We start from the raw sequence: 16,564 nt of genomic DNA, 5'->3' as shown, positions 1-16,564 counted from the left end.
GGTTGTATCACAGCTTGGTATGGCTCCTGCTCTGCCCAAGACCGCAAGAACCTACAAAGGGTCATGAATGAAGCCTGGTCCATCACGCAAACCAGCCTCCCATTGATTGACTCTGTCTACACTTTCCGCTGCCTCGGTAAAGCAGCCAGCATAATCATGGACCCCACTCACCCCGGACATACTCCTGCAAAGCTGCAGAGGTATTATATTACTTAGCGTCAACTAGTATGTACAGTATGGAATAAGGGCCATTTTATGACAGTATTTGTTCTCCACTTGAACTTCTCGTCCGACTATATCTTTTCATATTAGCCCCTCTAGGGGAGGGGATGACTTTGCTAGACTATTCATCCAGAAACTTAGCTAATGCTCTGGGGACCTGGGTTCAAATCCCACCATGGCAGGTGGTGAAATTTGAATTCAATAAAAAAAATCTGGAATTTTAAGGATCTACTGATGACCATGAAACCATTGTCAATTGTCGGAAAAACCCATCTGGCTCACTAATGTCTTGTAGGGAAGGAAATCTAAAGTAAAGTGAAGTAAAGTTTATTTATTAGTCACAAGTAAGGCTTATATTAACACTGCAATGAAATTACTGTGAAATTCCCCTAGTAGCCACACTACAGCGCCTGTTTGGGTCAATACACCTAACCAGCACATCTTTCAGACTGTGGGAGGAAACCGGAACACCCAGAGGAAACCCATGCAGACACAGGGAGAACGTGCACACTACCCTCTGGCTAAAGAAATTCCTCCTCATCTCTGTTTTAAAGGATCATCCCTTCAGCCTGGGAATTGAACCCTGGTCCCTGGCGCTGTGCCACCGTGCCACCCCCCTGCCATCCTTACCTGGTCTGGCGACATTTGACTTCAGAGCCACAACCATGTGGTTGACTCTCAACTGCCCTCTGAAATGGCTTGGCAAGCCACTCAGTTCAAGGGCAACTAGGGATGAGCAATAAATGCTGGCCAGCCAGCGACGCCCTTGTCCCATGAATGAATTTTTAAAAACACCCATCGTCGTGATTATCGCCATTCCTTCACTGGGTCAAAATCCTGGAATGCCCTCCCTAACAGCATTCTAAGACAATAAGACCATAAGACGTAGGAGCAGAATTAGGCCACTCGGCCCATCGAGTCTGCTCTGCCATTCAATCATGGCTGATATTTTTCTTCTCCCCATTCTCCTGCCTTTTCCCCATAAACCCTGATCCCCTTATTAATCAAGAACCTATCTATCTCGGTCTTAAAGAGATGACCTGGCCTCCACAGCCTTCTGCGGCAAAGAGTTCCACAGATTCACTACTCTCTGGCTGAAGAAATTCCTCCTCATCTCTGTTTTAAAGGATCGTCCCTTCAGCCTGAGGTTGTGCTCTCTGATTCTAGTTTACTTGCACCGTCATTCAAGAAGGCAACTCACCACCACAGAAGGGCAATGTTGATCTTTCTCAACAGCCTAGCTAGGACTGTAACACGACATTCTGCACTCTCTCCTTTCCTTCTCTATGAACGGTATGCTTTGTCTGTATAGTGCGCAAGAAACAATACTCTTCACTGTATGTTAATACATGTGACAATAATAAATCAAATCAAATGCATGAGTGCCGGAATTCTATCACCCGCCCGCCAGAGAATCGGAGCGAGCGAGGGGTGGGCAATAAAAATTTCCATTGACCTTGGGTTGGAATTTCTGGTCTCGCTCGAGTGAGGCCGTAATATCACACCCGAGGTGTTTGAGATGGTAATAAGGTTTGCTCGGGTAGATACAGATACCCTCGTCCCTCAAGTGGATGAATCCAAGACTTAAATTGGAGTTAAACCATTCAGGGGTGAAATCAGGGAACATTTTTTCACACAAAGAGGAGCAGGTACCTGGAACTGACTGATACCTGTGTTAGGTAAGAATATAAAGAGATATGGAGCCAAGGCGGCTAAATGGAACTCTGGCACATCTCAGCTACAATCTAATTGAATGACTGACTAGCTCGAGGGGCTGAATGGCCCACCCATGTTTCTACATAAAAATCTCTCTTTAGCTCAAGCTGTGCAGCAATGAAAGGAATTTGAATGGGATGAGAAAATACATAAAGACAAGTATTATCATGTTCGTCACAATGGTACAAAATTAAACGAAAGGCTAATTTCCTTGGAAAATGAGGGGACAAAAAACTCTTTACAACAGCAACACTAATTAAAATACTCACTCCCGTGGAAGGTTTTTAATCATCATTTATTCATCCTTGTCAAAATGGCATTAATAAGGGGACAGAATTTTTTTTTTAGAAACCCTACAGTGCAGAAAGAGGCCTTTTGGCCCATCGAGACTGCACCGACCACAATCCCACCCAGGCCCTACCCCCACACCCCCACACATTTACCCGCCAATCCTTCTAACCTACACATCTCAGGACACTAAGGGGCAATTTTAGCATGGCCAATCAACCTAACCCGCACATCTTTGGACTGTGGGAGGAAACCGGAGTACCTGGAGGAAACCCACGCAGACATGGGGAGAACTTGCAAACTCCACACAGACAGTGACCCAAGCCAGGAATCAAACCCAGGTCCCTGGAGCTGTGAAGCAGCAGTGCTAACCACTGTGCTACCGTGCCACCCTCAATGTGTCAATGAATCAATGTGAGGGCTGCATTTTTAATAGCAGCGTTGTTCCATCTCATACAGACTGGGGTTTATCTATTCCCCAAGCAGATATTAGCTGCTTTTCTGATATCTGCTACTTTTGACAGCTTCAGGACATCCAACGGTGCTTTACAGCCAATGAAGTACTTTCGAGCTGATTTTTTTTAAATGAATTCATGGCACGTGAGTGTCGCTGGCTGGGCCAACATTTATTGCCTAATTGCCCTTGAACTGAGGGGCTTGCTGAGCCATTTAAGAGTCAACCACATTGCTGTGGAACGGACTTGGATGGCAGATTTCCATCCCTAATGGGCACAGATGGGATTTTATGACAAACATTACAAGGTCATCATTGGACTTTTTAATTCCAGATTTTTATTGAATTTCAGCATCTGCCGTGGTGAGATTCGAACCCAGGTCCCTGGAGCATTTCCTTGGGTCTCTGGATGACTAATCCATGACGCCACCACCATTTTGTGCACTCCAGCAAACAACAATATGATGACAACCAGATAACCTGTGGTTACTGATGGTGATGGAAGGATAATTTTGTTCATGGGATGTGGGCATCGCTGGCTGGGTCAGCATTTATCGCTCATCCCTGAGGGCATGTAAGAGTCAATCACATTGCTGTGGCTCTGCAGTCTAGGCGAGACCAGGTGAAGATGGCAGATTTCCTTTCCTAAAGGACATTTGTGAACCAGATGGGACTTTATGACAATGGTTTCATGGTCATCATTAGACTTTGAATTCCATTTTGCTGAATTCAAATTTCACCATCTGCCATGGTGGGATTTGAACCTGGGTCTCCAGAGCATTACAATGGTTCTCTGGATTACTAGCCCAGAGATGATACCATTACGCCACTGCCTCCCTATTACCCAGGACTCAGGGAAGTTCTCCCCCAACCCTTCACACTGCTTCAAGATAGTGCCATAGGATCTTCAACACTCATCTCAGAGAGTGGTCAAGGCCCTGGTTGACCATATTAAGACCACATATTCAAACGGTGCAGCCCTTCCCTCATTTCTGTACAGGAATCTCAGTCTAGGCTGTTTTTATAGCTTAAGTCTGGAGTATGACATGAATTGGCAATGGAGTGAATTGGAAGCTACTCCTTGACAAAGGCTGACAGACGAGAGGTGAGGTTGGAGGAACTTGGCTTGTTCTCACTGGAACGACAGAGGTTGAGGGGCGACCTGATACAAGTCTACAAAATTATGAGAGGCATGGACAGAGTGGATAGTCAGAAGCTTTTTCCCAGGGTGGAAGAGTCAATTACTAGGGGGCATAGGTTTAAGGTGCGAGGGGCAAAGTTTAAAGGAGATGTACGAGGCAAGTTTTTTACACAGAGGGTGGTGGGTGCCTGGAACTCGCTGCGGGGGGAGGTAGTGGAAGTAGATACGATAGTGACTTTTAAGAGACATCTTGAGAAATACATGAATAGGATGGAAATAGAGGGATATGATCCCCGGAAGGGGAGGGGATTTTAGTTCAGTCGGGCAGCATGGTCGGTGCAGGCTTGGAGGGCTGAATGGCCTGTTCCTGTGCTATAATTTCTTTTGTTCTTTGTTCTTTTGTTGACACCATGGCCTGAATTTTCACCATCAGGTGGATAGCGGGAGTCTGGACAATCCCTGGCTTGGCCCGCTTACCTCAGGAGGAAGTGGCTATGAATACGGGATCTTCATTGTTCAGGAGGTAGGTGCAGGCTAAACGACTCAGGAAAGAGGTCAGAGGCAATCACAGGGGTTGCCTGGCATTGGGCAGGTGTGGGCTCGGGGCTGTGGGACTTCGTCCCAGTTATAATAAAAGCAAAAATGCCCTCCTGTTCTCACTCCTTATAGCCACTCACTTGCCATGTCCCATCTATGTCATCTCATGCTCTTACCCATGCCAATAGCCCTTCTTAAACCCCCACATCAAGGTAAAGTTCCCCCAGCCAACCCCTATAGCCCATCATATAATGTCCTAAATAAACCCTGTGACCCTCATGACCCCCCCAATCCCATTGTAAGGCGCTGGCTAGTTAAATACAAGAACACCTACACCCCAGAGGAAACAATAATTAGTGCTGCTGCCTCACAGCTTCAGGGACCCGGGTTCAATTCCGACCTTGGGTGACTGTCTGTGTGGAGTTTGCACGTTCTCCCCATGTCTGCGGCGGTTTCCTCCCACAGTCCAAAGATGTGCACGTTAGGTGGATTGGTCATGCTAAGTTGTTCCTGAGTGTCCCAAGATGTATTGGTTTGGGGAACTAGCAGGGTAAATATGTTGGGTTTTGGCGATGAGTCCTGGGTAAGATGCACTGTCGGAGAGTCCTTATAGATTTGATGGGCCGAATAGCCTCTTCCTGCACTGTAGGGATTCTATGTAACATTGTCTGATTGACAGCTCAGGCTCTCTGTTTTCTGTTGTCAATTTCACAATGTTTGTTTACACAAGTTAAGTGGTTTCATAGGTTTGTGGGATTTGAAACTTTAAAGGACCTGGATGATTGACACTTTTATCAGCTTGCAGACCAGACTTTTTTCCCAGCAGTGGAGAAAGGTATCAATGGGCTTTATCAAATCTTTCTTTACACATCACAATACATACTATGTGGTTCATTGTTTATAGAAAATATTCAGTACGTCAAGCATCATAGCTTTGTACGGGGTCATGAGGGCCAATAGGATGTGGTTATAGGGACATGGGGCATGAGGAGCCTGATGGCATGGACGGTAAGGCAAAGCTTGGCATAGGAGGTATGAGGGGACATAGGGGGTGGAAATGTAGAGCTTGGCATAGGGGCCATGAGGGACCATAGGGGTGGGAAGGGCAGAATCTGGAATAGGGAACATACCAGAACATTGGAGGTGCATGGGGCCATGAGGTCTCATGGATGGGCATGGACTATGTTTGGAGGGTGAAGGACGTGAAGGGGAGGATTGGAGGGCCTTCGTGTTTTTATTTTAATTGGGTCAAAGTGCACTAAGGTAGGCCTTTTAAACAGCCTGCCTCCGTACCCTGCAGCTCCTGTTGCTGCCTTTCTTCCTGAGTAATCTGCAGAACTATAAGAACATAAGAAATAGGAGCAGGAGTAGGCCATCTAGCCCCTTGAGCCTGCCCCGCCATTCAATAAGATCATGGCTGATCTGAACTGGATCAGTTCCACTTACCCGCCTGCTCCCCAACTATCGAAAGGACGGGCAGATGGGCAAAGGGGGCAGGGTTGCTTGTTAGTAAGGAATGAAGTTAAATCAATAGCAAGAAGTGACATAGGATCAGAAGGCATAGAATCTCTGTGGGTAGAGTTGAGGAGTCAAAGGTGAAAAGACCCTGATGGGAGTTATGTACAGGCCCTCCAGCAGTAGTCAGAATGTGGGGCAGAAAATAAATCAGGAGAAGAAAAGGCATAAAACGGCAACATTACAATAGTCATGGGGGACTTCAATATGCAGGTGGACTGGGAAAATCAGGTAGGTAGTGGATCCAAGAAAAGGAATTTGTGGAATGCCTAAGAGATGGTTTTTTGGAGCAGCTTGTGACAGAGCCTACTATGGAACAGGCGATTCTGGATTTGGTGATGTGTAATGAGGCAGACTTGATGAGGGAACTTAAGGTGAAGGAACCCTTAGGGAGCAGTGACCACAATATGATAGAATTTACCCTGCAGTTTGAAAGGGAGAAGCTGGAATCAGATGCAACAGTATTACAATTAAATAAAGGGAACTACAAAGACATGAGGGAGGAGCTGGCCAGAGTTGATTGGAAAGGGAGCCTATCAGGGAAGACAGTGGAACAGCAATGGCAGAAGTTTTTGAGAGTTATTCGGGAGGCACAACAGAAGTTCACCCCAAGGAGGAGGAAACAGGGGAGGACGAGGCTTCCATGGCTGATGAGGGAAGTCAAGGACAGCATAAAAGCAAAAGAAAAAGTATACAAAGTGGCAAGGATGAGTGGGAAGCCAGAGGATTGGGAAGCCTTTAAAAGCGAGCAGAGGACAACTAAAAAAGGAATAAGGGAGAGAAGATGAAATATGAGTGTAAGGCAGCTAGTAATATAAAAGACGATAGGAAGAGTTTATTTTCAATATATAAAAGGTAAGAAAGGCAAAAATAGCCATTGGACCACTGGAAAATGAGGCTGGAGAAGTAATAATAGGAAACAAAGCAATGGCAGAGGAACTGAATAGTTACTTTGCATCAGTCTTCACGGTGGAAGACACCAGTGGGGTGCCAGAGCTCCAGGAGAGTCAGGGGGCACAGGTGAGTGTAGTGGCCATCATTAAGGAGAAGGTTCTGGGAAACTGAAAGGTTTGAAGGTGGATAAATCACCTGGACCGGATGGACTTCATCCCAGGGTTCTAAAAGAGATAGCTGAGAAAATTGTGGAGGCATTGGTGGTGATTTTACAGCAATCACAGGAGGCAGCGGACTGGAAAGTACCTAATGTAACACCGCTGATAAGAAGTGTGGGGGGAGGGGGGGGGCAGCAGATGGGAAATTATAGGTCGGTTAGCCTGACTTTGGTCATTGGCAAGATTTTAGAGACCATTATTAAAGATGAGATCGCAGAATACTTGGAAGTGCATGATAAAGTAGGACTGAGTCAGCACGGCTTTGTCAAGGGGAGGTCATGTCTGACAAATCTGTTAGAGTTCTTTGAGGAAGTAACAAGGAAGTTAGATAAAGGAGAACCAGTGGACGTGATTTATTTAGATTTCCAGAAGGCCTTTTAACAAGGTGCCACATAGGAGACTGTAAAATAAGTTAAGTGCCCATGGTGTTAAGGGTAAGATCCTGGCACAGATAGAGGATTGGCTGACTGGCAGAAGACAGAGAGTGGGGATAAAGGATGGCAGCCAGTGACTAGTGGTGTGCCTCAGGGGTCAGTGCTGGGACCACAGCTTTTCACAATATACATTAACGGTTTGGAGGAAGGAACTGAAGGCACTGTTACTAAATTCGCAGATGATACAAAGATATGTAGAGGGACAGGTAGTATTGAGGAAGCAAGGGGGCTGCAGAAGGACTTGGACAGGTTTGGAGAATGGGCAAAGAAGTGGCAGATGGAATACAATGTGGAAAAGTGTGAGGTTCTGCACTTTGGAAGGAGGAATGGAGGCATAAACTATTTCCAATGGGAAAATGCTTCGGAAATCAGAAACACGAAGGGACTTGGGAGTCCTTGTTCAAGATTCTCTTAAGGTTAAAGTGCAAGTTCAGTCAGCAGTTAGGAAGGCAAATGCAATGGGAGCATTCATGTCGAGAGGGTTTGAATACAAGAGCAGGGATGTACTTCTGAGGCTGTATAGGCTCTGGTCAGACCCTATTTGGAGTACTGTGAGCAGTTTTGGGCCCCATATCTAAGGAAGGATGTTCTGGCCTTTGAAAGGGTCCAGAGGAGATTCACAAGAATGATCCCTGAAATGAAGAGCTTGTCATATGAGGAACGGTTGAGGATTCTGGGTCTGTACTCGTTGGAGTTTAGAAGGATGAGTTTCTTATTGAAACTTACAGGATACTGCGAGGCCTGGATAGAGTGGACGTGGAGAGGATGTTTCCACCAGTAGGAAAAGCTAGAACCAGAGGGCACAACCTCAGGCTAAAGGAACGATCCTTTAAAACAGAGATGAAGAGGAGTTTCTTCAGCCAGAGAGTGGTGAATCTATGGAACTCTTTGCCACAGAAAGCTGTGGAGGCCAGGTTATTGAGTGTCTTTAAAACAAAGATAGATAGGTTCTTGATTAATAAGGGGATCAGGGGTTATGGGGAAAAGGCAGGAGAATGGGGATGAGAAAAATATCAGCCATGATTAAATGGCAGAGCAGACTTGATGCGTCGAGTGGCCTAATTCTCCTCCTATGTCTTATGGTCTAACTCCAATCTACATGCAGCCCCCAGCAATGGAATATCTCACCAATGCGGGCACTTCCTCCCGAGGCAGGTGGACTGAGGCGGGAAATTTGCCAACTCCCCTTACGTGCCTCAAGGTTGAAACTCCAGGCCTATCTCTGTGGAGTTCTGGCTCAGGAATGCGATATTGGCCTTGGATGGATTGGAGGATTGATTTACCAGAATGATACCTGGGCTCAAAAGGTTATATTATGAGAAGCAACACAAATGAAGGCTGTGCTCCCTGAAATTTGGAAGGTTAATTGGTGATTTAATCAAAAATATTGAGGGAACAGATAGGGCAGATGCAGAGAAATTCTTTCTGTAAGTTGCAGAGTCTAGGACTGGGGGACATAGTCAAATAATTAGACCCAGAAGGTCTATGAGGGGAGCCGCTGAATGGTGGAAAAGTGGCAAGAGGCTTTCTGGTATACTCCTGTTTCTATGTTCCTAAAGAAGTTGTGACTGAAGGCACACAAATGTTAGAGATAACTGAGTGTGCAAGATTTAATGGAGGTGGTAGGGGTCTCGTCCGCTGGCTGAAAGGCCAGTAAGAGCCCGTCATTGCCACTTTTAGGGAAAGTCTGCCAAATCATGTGCCACTCAGGCACTGAACTGGGCAGTGGCAGCCCTTCCCTGGGAAAAAGGACCCCTGGGTCAGAGATCCTGCCTGCCTTTGATCAGCCAACAACTCTATTGAATGGCAGTGCCACCAGGGAGGTGGTGGCTGCTGCCAGTACTGCACCCACCCAAGGCCTGGTATTACCACTGGATGATGTGGAAATGCCGGCATTGGACTGGGGTAAACACAGTAAGAAGTCTCACAACACCAGGTTAAAGTCCAACAGGTTTATTTGGTCGTGCATGGGCTACCAAATAAACCTGTTGGACTTTAACCTGGTGTTGTGAGACTTCTTACTGTGATTACCATTGGATCCCAGGGCACAGGTGAGTGATGACGTGAAGGGGATGAGGAGTGTGGGAAGAGAGGGTTTGGCAACAGGAGCAGGGGTGTAGCTCCCAGCAATGCCCACCCTCCGTGCCCCCTCTCCCCCACCCCCCCTCCGACCACCCTTCCCAACTTCCTGATGCCAGGACTGATGATTAGATATTGGAGGTGTGGACAGCACGGTGGCACAGTGGTTAGCACTGCTGCCTCACAACGCCAGGGAGCCGGGTTCGATTCCCGGCTTGGGTCACTGTTTGTGCAGAATTTGCACGTTCTCCCCGTGTCTGCATGGGTTTCCTCCGGGTGCTCCAGTTTCCTCCCACAGTCCAAAAGACATGCTGGTTCGGTGCATTGGCCATGCTAAATTCTCCCTCAATGTGCCTGAACAGGCGCCAGAGTGTGGCAATTAGGGGATTTTCACAGTAACTTCATTGCAGTGTTTATGTGAGCCTACTTGCGACAATTAAACTTTAAACAATGGCAATTCCCTCATATAATGCTATGGAGGCCTAACAATCCACTTCCAGGCTGACCTTGGGTTTCCTGCTTTGGGGGCAATGCACTAGAAGTGTGTAGGGCCCAGCCCAGCCCGTAGATGGGCCTAAAAGAATTTCTTCCCCATTGGTATCCATCTTAAATATCCATAATGTCATTAAGGCAGACACAGAAGACCCTATGACAAAACTCACATGCTTTCAAAGAGGTGTTTGTACTCTTCATCTCCTCGGCCTCCTTCCACTTCATGGTCCAAGTTTTTGATAATTTCATCCTCAAACTAAAAATTAGAAACAAACAAAAGAGAAGAAAACATTTCAGTCCAATTCATTGATAACAATGTTTAAATATTACACATTCTCAGTCAGCAACTGTCCAGCAACCAGTAAGACACTGAGGGGTCACCTCCAACATCATCTGATCATTAATCTGGCAGTGTTAGCATGTTTCATTGAGTAGCTCTCTCACCTCTGCTCATAACGGTCATAGGTTCAAACCTCGCTCCAGAGATCTGAGCATAAAACCCTAGCTGTCACCCCAGTGAGGGAGTGCTGATGAGACATTGATTAATTTAAGGATGAGATATTAAACCAAGGCCCTGTCTGCCCTCCGGAGTGGATGTCAAGCATCCTGTGACAATCTTATAGACTCTTTACAGCGTAGAAGGAGGCCATTCAGCCCATCGAGCCTGCGCTGGCTCTCTGAAAGAGAATTCTATCAAGTCCCACTGCACTGCCTTACATTCGCACATTCTTTCTTATCAGGTGAAAATCCAATTCCATTTTGAATACTTCGATCGAACCTGCCTCCACCACCCTCTCAAGAAGTTTGTTCCAGACCCCCGACCACCCTCTGGGTGAAATAATGTTCCTCACATCACTTTTTCTTCTTTTGTCCATTATTTTGAATCTGTGCCCTCTCGTTCTTGATGCCCTCTTGAGCGGGAGCATTTTCTCACTATTTACCCTGTCCATAGCCCTCAGGATCTTTAATATCTCTATCTACAAGGGGGCACAAGTTCAAGGTAAGGGGGGGGAAAGATTCACTAGAGATGTGTGGGGGAGGTTTTTACACAGAGGGCGGTGGGGGTCTGGAATGCACTGCCAAGTGAGGTGGTTGAGGCAGATACATTAGTGACATTTAAGACTTATCTGGATAGGCACACGAACAGGCGGGGAATAGATGGATACAGGCAGTTGGTCTCGATAGAACAGCATGATCAGCGCAGGCTTGGTGGGCCAAAGGGCCTGTTCCTGTGCTGTACTGTTCTTTGTTCTATCAAGGCTCCTCTCAGCCTTCTTTTCTCTAGGAAAGCAATCCCATCCTCTCCAATCAATCCCCATAGCTACTGTTCTTTATCCCTTGAATCATTCTTGTGAATCTCCTCTATACTCTCTCCAATGCCATCATATCCTTCCTCAAGTAGCACAATGTGGCACGGTGGCACAGTGGTTAGCACTGCTGATTCAAGTTCAATTCCGGCCTTGGATGACTGTCTGTGCGGAGTCTGCACATTCTCCTCGTGTCTGCGTGGGTTTCCTCCAGGTGCTCCGGTTTCCTCCCACACTCCAAAGATGTGCAGGTTAGGTGGGATTGTCATACTAAATTGCCCTTCAGTGTCCAGGAATGTGTGGGCTGGGTGGATTAGCCTTGGTAAATGCGCAGGGTTACGGGGATAAGGTGAGGGGGTGGGCCTGGGTAAGATGCTGCTTCGAAGAGTTGGTGCAGACCCGGTGGGCCGAATGGCCTCCTTCTTCAACTATGGGATTTTATGATTCTATGACTCCAAAGATGTGTGGGTTAGGCTGATTGGCCAGGCTAAATTGCCGCTTAGTTAAAGGGGGATTAGGAGGTAAATATGTGGGGTTATGGAAATAGGGCCTGGGTGGGGTTGTTGTTGGTGCAGGCTCGATGGGCTGAATGGTCTCCTTCTATACTGTAGGGAGTCTATGATTCTATGACTCAAGTATGATGCATAGAACTGGATGCAGTACTCCAGATGAGGCTTAACTAGTGTCTTATATAAGCCTAACATGATCTCTTTACTCTTGTATTCAATGCCCATATTAATAAAGGCTAAGATACTTATATACTTTACTAACTGCTCTCTTAACATGATCTGCCATCTTCAATGACTTCTGCACATATACACCGAGGGCCTTTTGTTCCTGCACCTCCTTTAGGATTTCTTTGTTCTATACTACCTCTTCAAATTCTTCCTGCCAAAATGAATCACCTAACACTTCTCTGCATTGAACTTCATCTGCCACTTGTCTGTCCAATCCAAGTTCAAGTTTATTCCCATCACAGTTGATGTTTCCAACCTTTGTATAATAATTTTCAAAATTACACAAAAGAGAAGAAATATTCTCCCTGGTGCCTTGACCAATATTTATCCTTCAACTCAGCTGATGTTCTGGGGATCCGGGTTCGAATTCCGCCTTAGCAGGTGGTGGAATTTGAAAAAGTATCTGGAATTAAGAATCTACTGATGACCATGAAGCCATTGTCGATTGTCGGAAAAACCCATCTGGTTCACTAATGTCCTTTCGGGAAGGAAATCTGCCGTCCTTACCTGGTCTGGCCTACATGTGACTCCAGAGCCACAGCAATGTGGTTGAATCTCAACTGCCCTCTGAAGTGGCCCAGCAAGCCACTCAGTTGAAGGCAGCTCACCACCAGCTTCTCGAGGGTAATTAGAGATGGGCAATAAATACTGGTCCGCCAGCAACACCTATATCCCACGATTGAACTAAAAATATTTCACCAAAGGATTAGCTGTTTGTTATCATGTTTGTTATCATGAGGGCTTGCTATGTGCAAACTGGCTGCCGTATTTCCTGTTTTATAACAGTGACTGCATTTCAATTGAATTCTTTGGCTGTAAAGCACTTTGGGACATTCTGAGAATGTAAGAGGTGCTATAGAAATGCAAGTTTGTTCTTTCATTCTTGCTTTCCAATGCACAATTCCCATCAGTCTACCCTCCTCTTTCAAGTTAGAATGTGTTTATCATAGAATCTACAATGCAGAAGGAGGCCATTCGGCTCATCAAGTCTGCACCAACTACAATCCCACCCAGGTCCTATCCCCATAACCCATGCATTTACCCTAGCTAATCCCCCTGACGCTAAAGGGCAATTTAGCACGGCTAATCAACCTAACCCACACATCTTGGACTGTGGGAGGAAACCGGAACACCCGGAGGAAACCCATGCAGACACGGGGAGAATGTGCAAACTCCACACAGACAGTGACCCAAGCTGGGAATCGAACCCTGTTCCCTGGCGCTGTGAGGCAGCAGTGCTAACAACTGTGCCACCGTGCGTATGGAGGGTGGCCAATGGCAATGGCTTCATTTCTCCCACTGCTGCACTGGAAAACACTGTGGTTTGAATCAGTCTTTGAATCAGGTTGCCCGCACCAGGGTTGACCCTCTCTCAAAATGGGGTTGGCCACATTATTGGGGTCCACAACGTAGCAAAGCTACCAACATCTACTTTGAGACTGTTATCACCCACTCATATATATCCAGGCCAGGTTCAACAAGAAATGGACTCCCCCAGTTCCATATCGCCTTTGATTTGATATATTATTATTTGATTGATTTGATTTATTATTGTCACATGTATTAGCATACAGTGAAAAGTATTGTTTCTTGCATGCTATACAGGCAAAGCATACCGGTCATAGAGTATATAGGGGAGAAGGAAAGAAAGAGTGAAGTCATAGCTTAGGGTGTAGAGAAAGATCAACTTAATATAAGGCAGGTCAAAAGTCTGATGGCAGCAGGGAAGAAGCGGTTCTTGAGTCTGGCAATAAATATTAAACTTTGACAGAGTAGAGAGGGTCGATGCAGGAGGGACACTCCTGATGGTGGGGTTGTCCAAAACCAGGGAGTCACAGTTTGAGGATACAGGGTAAAACATTTAGGACTGAGATGAGGAGAAATTTCTTCACCCAGAGAGTGGTGAGTCTTTGGAATTCACTAACACAGAAAGCAGTTGAGGCCAAAACATGGTATGTTTTCAAAAGGTTAGTTCCAGCTCTTGGGGCTAAAGGGATCAAAGGATATGGGGGGAAGCGGGATCAGGTTACACAGTTGGATGATAAGCCACGACTGTAATGGATGGTGGAGCAGGCTTGAAGGGCTGAATGGCCAATTCCTGCTCCTATTTTCTATGTTTCCATGCATCTGTAGTGAACCTCTTCATGCATTCACATAGTGCTTTCAAGCGAGCTCACTTAGCATCTGCCAGACTACGAGATGGCCGGAACCCATGCGGCCCAGCCTGTTCTCCGACAGCCTGACAGCTTTTACCCTAATCGTCCGACAGCCGAGGGGAGTTGGCCCACAAGTATCCGCAGCTGTCTGCCGGGATTGCAAGAGGTTTCGTCAATAGATGGGGCCCCTTCCACCCCTGGTTAGTTAGGGCATGTAAAAATCACACAAGTTCCCAGGCATTATATTTGCAAATGTAAATCAATAATGAGGGAGGCCAATTAACATTTAAATTTAGCAGCCACGAGCACTTTCAGACGTGCCTGTGATATTTATTCCTGTAATTGGTCACCTAGATGGCACTGAGACATGAAGACTTGTGCGGATCTACCCAGATGCGGCCGAGGTAATAGCTGTAATTTCTCTTAATAGCCCTGCTAATTAAATCCACGAGCCTCTTTAGTGCTTGTCAGTCTTCCTGTAGTGTTTGATTTCTCTGTTTCCCCCTGAATACACACAAGGTATGATTTGCTGAGTTAAAGGCTTGTCAGGGTTAGATCTAATCCACTGTGCTGAAGGAGTAAACAGGTTGTAACTTTGAGGGACAGCGCAGAGGTTTTAAAAGAATGTCATCTCACCTCTCAATGAAAGTGTGATCAAAAACTCCGGGGGAATCAACATACAGATATCTTTCGCCATAGCATCCATAGAATTCCTACAGTGCAGAAGGAGGCCATTCAGCCAATTGAGTCTGCACTGACCACAATCCCACCCAGGCCCTATCCCTGTAACCCCTCATATTTATCCTTTTAAAGTTTTAAAGTTTATTTATTAGTGTCGCAAGTAGGCTGACATTAACAGTGTAATGAAGTTACTGTGAAAATCCCCTGGTCGCCACACAGCTTTTTCCCAGGGCAGAAATGACAATTGCAAGGGGGGCACAAGTTCAACAAAACGGGGCAAAGGTTCAGTGGAGATGTGCGGGGAAAGTTTTTTACACAGAGGGTGGTGGGGCCTGGAATGCACTGCCAAGTGAGGTGGTTGAGGCAGACACATTAATGACATTTAAGACTTATCTTGACAGGCATATGAACAAATGGGGAATCGAGCAATATATGTGGTTGGTCTAGATAGGACAACGTGATTGGCGCAAGCTTGGAGGGCCAAAGGAACAGGTCCTTTAGTCCTGTGCGGTAGTGTTCTTTGTTTTTCTTTAGTTCCGCACAGACAGTGACCCGAGCCGGGAATCGAACCCGGGTCCCTGGTGCTGTGAGGCAGTAGTGCTAACCACTGTGCTACCCTGCTAATCCCCTGATACTAGGGTTAATTTAGCATGGTCAATCAACCTAACCCACACATCTTTGGGCTGTGGGAGGAAAATGGAGCACCCGGAGGAAACCCACGCAGACGCGGGGAGAACGCCCATCTCTGGGTCCTGAGTAGAGTCTCGGGTGGTTGCAAGGAGCTTTCAACATTTTAAAGTTGTTCTATTTACGTAGAATCATAGAATCATAGGGTGGCATGCTGGCACAGTGGTTAGTGCTGCTGCCTCACAGTGCCAGGGAAACGGGTTCAATTCCGGCCTCAGGTGACTGTCTGTGTGGAGTCTGCATGTTCTCCCCATGTCTGTGCGAGTTTCTTCCGAATGCTCCGGTTTCCTCCCAGATTCCAAAGATGCACGGATTAGGTTGATTGGCTATGCTAAATTGGCCCTTAATGTCAGGGATTAGCGGGGTAAATATGTGGGGTTCTGGGGATAGGGCCTGGGTGGGATTGTTGTCGGTGCAGGCTTGATGGGCCGAATGGCCTCCTTCTGCACTGTAGGGATTCTATTTATTTTCTCACAGGATGTGCTCATTGCTGACAATGTCAGAAGTTGCTACTCATTCCTAACTGCCCTCAAAAAGGAGCCGTCATCCTAAATTGCTACAATCCATGTGGTGTCGATACACCCAGAGTACTGTTAGGGAGGTACTTCCAGCATTTTGACCCAGTGACAGTGAAGGAATGGCGATGTATTTCCATGTCAGGATGATGAGTGACTTGGAGTGGAACCTCCAGGTGGTGGTGTTCCCATACGCCTGGTGCCCTTATCCTTCAAAATGGTAGGGTTTGTGGGTTTGCAAGGTGCCGTCGAAGGAACCTTGGCAAGTTAGGAACATAAGAATTAGGAGCAGAAGTAGGCCACTCAGCCCATCAAGTCTGCATGACTATTCAATATGACCATTGCTGATCATCTACCTCCTACACCATTTTCCCCACCATATTCCTTGATGCCAGCATCTGGAAATCTATCGATTCCTGTCAATGATTGTTTTAGTTATTAGTCACAAGTAGGCTTCAATGCAATTAAGGTACTGTTAAAATCCCCCAATG

General features: G+C 46.4%; 1 protein-coding gene across 1 annotated transcript in view; it reads right to left on the bottom strand.

The window, feature by feature from the left end:
* Positions 1–16,564, bottom strand: part of LOC144500809 (dedicator of cytokinesis protein 2-like) — a 1,379,043-nt gene that overhangs the window by 233,379 nt on the left and 1,129,100 nt on the right. Inside the window, exon 34 of the mRNA XM_078224279.1 lies at positions 10,161–10,246. Coding sequence (XP_078080405.1) covers positions 10,161–10,246 — 86 coding nt within the window. The remainder of the gene's footprint in view (positions 1–10,160; positions 10,247–16,564) is intronic.

Source organism: Mustelus asterias, chromosome 1 (assembly GCF_964213995.1).
Source record: "Mustelus asterias chromosome 1, sMusAst1.hap1.1, whole genome shotgun sequence".
NCBI classification, from domain to species: domain Eukaryota; kingdom Metazoa; phylum Chordata; class Chondrichthyes; order Carcharhiniformes; family Triakidae; genus Mustelus; species Mustelus asterias.
The sequence above is the reverse complement of the archived record's forward strand: the minus strand, read 5'-3'. Positions and strand labels throughout refer to the sequence as shown.